This window comes from Oncorhynchus keta, chromosome 6 (assembly GCF_023373465.1).
Source record: "Oncorhynchus keta strain PuntledgeMale-10-30-2019 chromosome 6, Oket_V2, whole genome shotgun sequence".
Lineage (NCBI taxonomy): Eukaryota > Metazoa > Chordata > Actinopteri > Salmoniformes > Salmonidae > Oncorhynchus > Oncorhynchus keta.
Genome location: NC_068426.1, coordinates 28,288,756 through 28,297,865, shown reverse-complemented (window position 1 = coordinate 28,297,865; position 9,110 = coordinate 28,288,756). Strand labels below are relative to the sequence as shown.

The window sequence follows — 9,110 nt, the reverse complement described above, 5'->3', positions numbered from 1 at the left end:
GTTTGTCATTAGTGAGGATTGGCTTGGTTAACTCTGTGTTGGGCTTTTCCTGTTGATCTTTTACAAGCAGCAGTGTCCGCTTCAGAGACTTACAAGCTTTTTGTTTATATACCATTGGATCAGGGACATAAAGGGGTCTGCCTAGCTTATTTGAGAAGCCGGTAGAATGTCAAAGACAAGCTGTCTGACTGTTATGATCCCTTCCTTATTGTGACTGGAAACTGGGGGGTGAGGGGAGGGTAACAAATGAGCAGGTTGACGTTTATTGGCATGAATCTTTCCCTGGAGGCAGAACTGAGCGTTTTCTGTCAGGTGGGCCAGCTGCAAAGTAAAAAAAAATGCTTTTTGGTCTTAATTTAGGGTTAGGCATTAGGGTAATAGTGTGGTTAGGTTTAAAAATCTTATTTCATGACTTTGTGGCTTTGCCAGCTAATGACCACTGCAGAGCTGCCTCCACAGCAAGATTCATGACAATAAATACCAACCTGCAACACATGATAGAGTGTGTTGGCACATTACTTATCAGAGTGTGTTGCCACATTACTTATCAATCTGATGAATTGATAGATGGAAAGTCCACCTATGTGTCTATCCGTCTGACCATATGTCTGTTGTGCGTTTGAATATACATGTGTGTCATTGTGTCTCATTGTGCATCAGAATCATCTTTCTCCTTCTGTTCAGTCAGTTGGATGTCAATGTTGGCTGTCAGTGTCAAGCTGGGGAGGGACAGGTAATGGCTTTGAGGAGAGGATTGCTCATGTTCTCTCATTCTGCACCTTTGCCTTTTTCACCACTCTTTTGTGCTTTCGTAGTTTCTCCCCAACCCTGTTCACGTTGTCCCACCTTATCATCCCTTTTCTAATCCCTTTCCAGCACCTTCCCCGCCTCAGGTGGTCAGACAGAGACAGAAATTGAAAGAGGAAAGATAAATGAAAACATTTACATTACATTTAAGTCATTTAGCAGACGCTCTAATCCAGAGCGACTTACAAATTGGTGCATTCACCTTATGACATCCAGTGGAACAGCCACTTTACAATAGTGCATCTAAATCTTTTAAGGGGGGTGAGAAGGATTACTTTATCCTATCCTAGGTATTCCTTAAAGAGGTGGGGTTTCAGGTGTCTCCGGAAGGTGGTGATTGACTCCGCTGTCCTGGCGTCGTGAGGGAGTTTGTTCCACCATTGGGGAGCCAGAGCAGCGAACAGTTTTGACTGGGCTGAGCGGGAACTGTACTTCCTCAGTGGTAGGGAGGCGAGCAGGCCAGAGGTGGATGAATGCAGTGCCCTTGTTTGGGTGTAGGGCCTGATCAGAGCCTGGAGGTACTGAGGTGCCGTTCCCCTCACAGCTCCGTAGGCAAGCACCATGGTCTTGTAGCGGATGCGAGCTTCAACTGGAAGCCAGTGGAGAGAGCGGAGGAGCGGGGTGACGTGAGAGAACTTGGGAAGGTTGAACACCAGACGGGCTGCTGCGTTCTGGATGAGTTGTAGGGGTTTAATGGCACAGGCAGGGAGCCCAGCCAACAGCGAGTTGCAGTAATCCAGACGGGAGATGACAAGTGCCTGGATTAGGACCTGCGCCGCTTCCTGTGTGAGGCAGGGTCGTACTCTGCGGATGTTGTAGAGCATGAACCTACAGGAACGGGCCACCGCCTTGATGTTAGTTGAGAACGACAGAGTGTTGTCCAGGATCACGCCAAGGTTCTTAGCGCTCTGGGAGGAGGACACAATGGAGTTGTCAACCGTGATGGCGAGATCATGGAACGGGCAGTCCTTCCCCGGGAGGAAGAGCAGCTCCGTCTTGCCGAGGTTCAGCTTGAGGTGGTGATCCGTCATCCACACTGATATGTCTGCCAGACATGCAGAGATGCGATTCGCCACCTGGTCATCAGAAGGGGGAAAGGAGAAGATTAATTGTGTGTCGTCTGCATAGCAATGATAGGAGAGACCATGTGAGGTTATGACAGAGCCAAGTGACTTGGTGTATAGCGAGAATAGGAGAGGGCCTAGAACAGAGCCCTGGGGACACCAGTGGTGAGAGCGCGTGGTGAGGAGACAGATTCTCGCCACGCCACCTGGTAGGAGCGACCTGTCAGGTAGGACGCAATCCAAGCGTGGGCCGCGCCGGAGATGCCCAACTCGGAGAGGGTGGAGAGGAGGATCTGATGGTTCACAGTATCGAAGGCAGCCGATAGGTCTAGAAGGATGAGAGCAGAGGAGAGAGAGTTAGCTTTAGCGGTGCGGAGCGCCTCCGTGATACAGAGAAGAGCAGTCTCAGTTGAATGACTAGTCTTGAAACCTGACTGATTTGGATCAAGAAGGTCATTCTGAGAGAGATAGCGGGAGAGCTGGCCAAGGACGGCACGTTCAAGAGTTTTGGAGAGAAAAGAAAGAAGGGATACTGGTCTGTAGTTGTTGACATCGGAGGGATCGAGTGTAGGTTTTTTCAGAAGGGGTGCAACTCTCGCTCTCTTGAAGACGGAAGGGACTTAGCCAGCGGTCAGGGATGAGTTGATGAGCGAGGTGAGGTAAGGGAGAAGGTCTCCGGAAATGGTCTGGAGAAGAGAGGAGGGGATAGGGTCGAGCGGGCAGGTTGTTGGGCGGCCGGCCGTCACAAGACGCGAGATTTCATCTGGAGAGAGAGGGGAGAAAGAGGTCAGAGCACAGGGTAGGGCAGTGTGAGCAGAACCAACGGTGTCGTTTGACTTAGCAAACAAGGATCGGATGTCGTCGACCTTCTTTTCAAAATGGTTGACGAAGTCATCTGCAGAGAGGGAGGAGGGGGGAGGAGGATTCAGGAGGGAGGAGAAGGTGGCAAAGAGCTTCCTAGGGTTAGAGGCAGATGCTTGGAATTTAGAGTGGTAGAAAGTGGCTTTAGCAGCAGAGACAGAGGAGGAAAATGTAGAGAGGAGGGAGCGAAACGATGCCAGGTCCGCAGGGAGGCGAGTTTTCCTCCATTTCCGCTCGGCTGCCCGGAGCCCTGTTCTGTGAGCTCGCAAAAAAAGAACAGTAGATGTGCCTTTTGGCTGATGGCGGGGAAACGGCCCACGTTGTTTTATTAATTTCCTCAGTGTTTCTAAAGAGATGACAAACCCCTTGTGAATAGTACCCATAACCATAATATGCCAATGTGAATTGTCTTAAGACCTGTATCAAATAAATCAAATAACACACACTTTTTTTTACACCTGTTTGTGTGCGTATGTGTGCCCTCTTCTTCTCTGATGTATGTGTCGTCATCTTTAATCTTCCTGTCCCATTGTTCTCTATAGACCACAGGTGAGTGGGAGCAGCCCCTGCAGAATGCTGAAGGACAGCACCTGCCAAAGGTACAAACAGCAACACTACAAACAATGAGCTTCTGTTTAATGTCAAGTGTTCATCTGTTTCCTGCTACTACAAATTGCATCACTGGTGTGAGCTTTAATCAGGGGTGGGAGGTGACATAGAGAGAGAGAGTCGAGAAAGAATGATGGACAGAAATGGATATATGCTGTATGTATTTCTCTTTTTCATCTATTCATATGATGAGTAACTAACTCAGGAGTACCTCATTTCATCATGTACTTATTTATTTAAGCTGTAAGCTATTATGTAAGGACTAGCAGAGACCAAAACGGAAACCAATTCTTCTTCTGCCATGGGTTTACAGGTTTAGTTGAAGGACTGGAACCTAATGGTACTGACAGAAGAACACCGGGGGCTGTTCTTCACTGCCACGGAGGAAGCATAACTGAGCAGCTCAAGTGCACATGGATGATGTTCTCATATTCTCCAATCCACACAGTGATTTAGTGAGGAGTGCACGGGAGATTGCAAAGGAGTCTGAATGGCATCTTTATGATTCATTCTCCATTATGGTTCTGTCTGTCTGAAATGATCTCTGGCTATTTGCACCCCAAGTAGACCCTTAGACAAACACTGTGCTTTGTTGGAGAATAAGAGGAGAGTGGATGAGATGGGACAAATGTAGGTGGATGGTTGTTGCGAGGAGTGGGCCTTGGATATGGTTATAGGGCCAAGAGATTTCTTATTTTTCCAATCAGTGCAAGAACAGCTTTGGGCCCAAGTTGTAGTCTTTAACAATGTTTTTAATTCCCCAACTGTGGTACTCAGGGCTGTGAAAACAAAATGGGGCTCCGCAGGAAGGTGGTGTCTGGCCAGCTGTGGGGCCCCACGTGGGCCCTCTGTATTCCTGTTTTCTAGACGTCCTTTGATCAGATAATTGCCCCTCAAACCCAGAGTTTGAAGGCCCCGAGAGTCGCTATGGCGACGCGGCTCTCCATCCTCTTTTTCCATTGAGTAGTCTTTAGTGGGTCTAGCTTGTGTGGTAAGGATTGCCGGGGTTGCTGAAGAAAACAGCATGCCATGCTCCATGGGGCACACTGGCCAGTTATATTGTATCCCTTTGAAAACCAACACGAAATAGCATTTTACATGTAATGCCAGTGTTAAATGAATCAGGTTCATGGTGAAAGTTAGGTCTGTATATGAATAGAATACAGTTTTACATTTAAAATGTAAGATAAAAATGTAAGACACTTTGCATGGGTGGACTCCTTCACCCTCCGGAGATTTGCTGAAAATCACACAGAGGGACATGTGTGTGGGTCTGTTGGTGAGTGTTTTGCACAGAGAAAACCCTGTGCTGAGTTGAATTGGTCTCCTACGCTGTGCAAATAGCCCATCTTTGTTGCTATGCTAATGCCCCACTACAGACCATACAATGGCTTCCAGATGCATAATGACACAATCAATCAAGCTAGCATCTTGTTTTATAGCAGTGATCAGATCACAAACACTCCAACATACACATCGCACCATCCCCTCTCTCTCTCTCTCTCTCTCTCTCTCTCTCTCTCTCTCTCTCTCTTCTTCTCATAATTTCTGTTCAGTGCACACACACTCTCTCTCTTACGCTCTCATTCTTTCTTTCTGACTTTCTCTAATGAACCCACAGAGTGCAGGTGTAATTAAAAAATATACATACACTACCATTAATGTTGTATATGACTATTGTAGCTGGAAATGGATGATTGTACGCCTATGTAGATTTCCATCAACAGAGGCCCATTATCAGCAACCATACTCCCGTGTTCCAATGGCACGTTGTGTTAGCTAATCCAAGTTTTAAAAGGCTAATTGATCGTTAGAAAACCCTTTTGCAATTATGTTAGCACACCCGAAAACTGTTATCCTGATTAAAGAAGCAATTAAAACTAGCCTTCTTTAGACTAGTTGAGTATCTGGAGCATTAGCATTTGTGTTCGATTATAGGCTAAAAATGGCCAGAAAAAAATACTTTCTTCTGAAACTATTCTTTTTCTGAGAAATGAAGGCGATTCCTTGTGAGAAATTGCCAAGAAACTGAAGATCTCGTACAACGCTATGCACTACTCTCTTCACAGAACAGCGCAAACTGGCCCTAACCAGAATAGATCCCGAATAGAAGTGGAGTGAGAGTGGGATGCCCCGGTGCACAACTGAGCAAGAGGACAAGTACATTAGAGTGTCTAGTTTGATAAACAGACGCCTCATAAGTCCTCAACTGGCAGCTTCATGAAATAATACCTGCAAAACACCAGTCTCAATGTCAAGAGTGAAGATGCGACTCCGGGATGCTGGCCTTCTAGGAAGAGTTGCAAAGAAAAAGTCATATTTCAGACTGGCCAATAATAAAAATAAAAAAAAGATTAAGATGGGCAAAAGAACACAGACACTGGACAGAGGAACTCTGCCTCGAAGGCCAGTAGCCCGTTGTCGCCTCTTCTCTGTTGACATTCACTGAGACTGGTGTTTTGCGGGTTTATTTAATGAAGCTGCCAGTTGAGGACTTGTGAGGACTGTTTCAATTTTATGTTATTTTGATGGATAAAAAATGTGCTTTTCTTTCAAAGACAAGGACATTTCTAAGTGAGCGCAAACCTTTGAATGGTAGTGTATGTCCCCCATTCATATCAGCACAGACACACACACACACACACACACACACACACACACACACACACACACACACACACACACACACACACACACACACACACACACACACACACACACACACACACACACACACACACACATTATAGTCGGGGAGTGTCATCGGCTTACTAGGTTATTGGTTTATAAAGCTGTGACATGCCTCAATTGCTAAATACAATTTGAACTTCCTGAAATTATTCATACTGGGATAGACAATTAGCACTTCAGTGATGGACATCAACATTACACATTAGATTTTGTTCTTATTTTCATATCTGATCATGTTGCCTATAAAAAAAATGTGTGTGCGTGTAAGTAGTTCAGGGATGTTACTGGTGATGTCTGTGATTATCTCAACCACCAGTCTGTTGTGAAAAAAATTGATTATTTGCTGTGGGCTTATTTGGGTATATCTCTATACACAATTATTCCTACAAGAAAAACGAAATGATGCTTATACTTCCATAATGCTTTCTATTGCTGATAGACTTGTAAATGTAGGTGACTCAACACAAATAACTATTTCCCCCTAAAATGCTATGGCAAATGCCTAAGAGATTATACGAAGCTCCAAGTAAGCACACAAATCAACACATAAGTACAGAAGATCCTGAAATAGGACATGGTTTATTGAACACTACAAAGCATGCTTGACATGGGCACGAGTCATCAGCTCTGACATCCTGCAAACCTGTTTATACAGCTTTGTAAAAAAAAAAACTCCTGGTATAATAATAATATTAATAATAATACAATTAGTTTTATTAAACAACATTACTGTCAACTGTCAACCTTTCAGTAGACCCATGTTTGACTGACTAATGCTACTGAAATGGTTGTAAGATTTGTCTTCTGCAGACATCACTCCCAACTCTGCAGTCAACTGTTTTACATCATAAACGGATTATGTAATATGCTTATGTTTTGCAGTAGTGACATTTTATTATTTTCTTAAAGGCACTTTGGAAGTCTTTGTTGAAATATGCGTAAATGATGGGGTTCAGTAGAGAGTTGGAGTACCCGAGCCAGTTAATGACGTCCTCGAGCCACTTTGGCATTTGGCACGAGTGGCAAAAGGGCATTACCAGGGCGACAATAAAGAAAGGCAACCAGCAAAAGATAAAAGTGCCCATAATTATACCCAGCGTCTTCACAGTCTTGCGCTCTCTGGCCATGGCCATCTTTCTCTTTGCCTCCATGTTCTTATCTTGTCTGCTCTCAAAGAGCGGCTCGGAATTGGGGTTGTTGGGGAGTGGCAGGTTGTTTTTTGAGTTGCTGTGAACCTCGATAATCTCCAACAAATCGCCGTGCTTGACCGCACCGTTTACGCAGGGGGTTGGTTTGGGCTCCACGCTCCTCTTCCAGCTTTTACTCGGGTCCCCGTTGGTCCTCTTGTGGAAGAGAGCAGGGGACAGTGCCAAACAAGAATCAGACACTTTCTTTTTCTCTGTTTTACGCACTGTTCTCATGATTCTAAACCTGGCAGCTTTGAATATCCGTCCATATAAGACCAACATGAGTATCAACGGAATGTAGAACGCGCCGAATGTCGAGTAGATTGTGTACCAGGGGTCTCGACTTATCATGCACTGCTCGGGATTAGCTATGTCCTCCGCTTTACTACTCGGCTGGGAACGCATGATCAACATGGGTGGAACAGAGATGGAAAACCCGACAAACCAGGTGACACTGATCAGAACCGCCGCTCTTCTGGGAGTCCTCTTCTTCATATACTCTATAGGTTCGGTAATGGCCCAGTACCTGTCCAAGGCGATGGCGCAAAGGTGCAGTATAGATGATGTACAACATAACACATCTAAAGAGATGAAAATGTCACATGGTACCTGTCCGAGAGTCCACCTGTTTAAGACTTGGTAAAGGGCCGCCATGGGCAACACCAGAACCGATACCATCAGATCAGTCACGGCCAGAGACCCAATCAGATAGTTCCCTACATTCTGAAGATTTCTCTCCAGGGCGATGGCTGCAACCACACACGCGTTCCCAAACACGGCACAGAGGATAAGTACGGCAAGAAGAAAGGAGGTGAAGATTTGGGAACTTAGTTTAATCTCTGCATCAGCTGTCGAGGTTTCGTTTTGAAAATCAAATGGAAACCATGCGGCCGTAGTGTTGTTTCTTTCCTCCATGGTGATGAAAAAGGAAGCGCTCCTCAGTTACTACGTGTCAGTTCCAGTGCGCAACGGAGCTCCATCCTTGGAGAGCATTTGGTGATCTGAGCTGGATTCTTTGCGCCCTTCGCATAGCATTGCATACACTCCCTGTGCCGGGGGGTGAAGACTGACGAAACTGTATATTTATACCAGTGATGGAAAATACGTCAGTTGCCTGTGAGGTTGAAATAACGATTTTCTCTGCGCACCAACAGTTGGGTTCTCTCTGAGAGAGTGCGGGCAGTGAGATGCAGGCGCTATCATCACTAGGACATTACCAACAGGTTTTGATAGAACAGCAATGACAGTGAATTTGCATGGAATATCCCCCCTCGTCCAAACACACACACATTTTAAAGGTTTATGTATTTATTATTCATAATGTTTTGTCAAGAGCAATAGCAATTATTCTCGAAAACCACAGCTTGAACGGAAACAGTAGGCTACATATGCCTATCCTTTCTCAATGCTGAAAATAATAAAAACTAATCTGCCATTGCTGTTCTTGCTTCAAAATAAAGATGTTGAATGTATATAAGTTTCCCTCAGATCAGAGAGAGGAAACTTCTACACACCTCGATGTGAGCAGCAGGGCCGATGCTGCCACCTGGCGTAGGCCCTAGATGGCAGCGTGGATGTAGGATGGTACATATTTTTTTGTTAGTATCTGACTCTCCATAACTACAAGCAATGACGTAATTGTCCTCTAACTTTCTGTTGTCCATCAAATTCTTCTTCAATTAAAATATAAATTCCTCATTTTGAGGGAATGCAAAGGAATTTGGAAATTCCAGGTAGGATATTTTATGTCTTACTGTGCCCTCTTTTTCATTGCTGTTCTCATCTGCCACAGAATCAGACATCGGTCTCCATGGTCAAACCAGGGAAGGTGGCTATTTTCTGCTGCAGGAAGTTTCGTTAAGGCTTTGTAGACAGAACATGCATGCATCTG

At 45.2% G+C, this 9,110-nt stretch overlaps 1 protein-coding gene across 1 annotated transcript; it reads right to left on the bottom strand.

Moving 5' to 3' along the window:
• Positions 1–6,617: 6,617 nt before the first annotated feature.
• On the bottom strand, positions 6,618–8,272 carry LOC118385675 (5-hydroxytryptamine receptor 1A-beta-like). The gene has a single exon (XM_035772890.1). It carries the CDS (start codon positions 8,132–8,134, stop codon positions 6,902–6,904), a length of 1,233 nt encoding a protein of 410 aa, XP_035628783.1. The 5' UTR covers positions 8,135–8,272; the 3' UTR covers positions 6,618–6,901.
• Positions 8,273–9,110: the final 838 nt, after the last annotated feature.

Excerpts from the sequence above, each read along its gene's own strand:
- LOC118385675 (XM_035772890.1), bottom strand. The coding sequence starts at position 8,134 with ATGGAGGAAAGAAACAACACTACGGCCGCATGGTTTCCATTTGATTTT.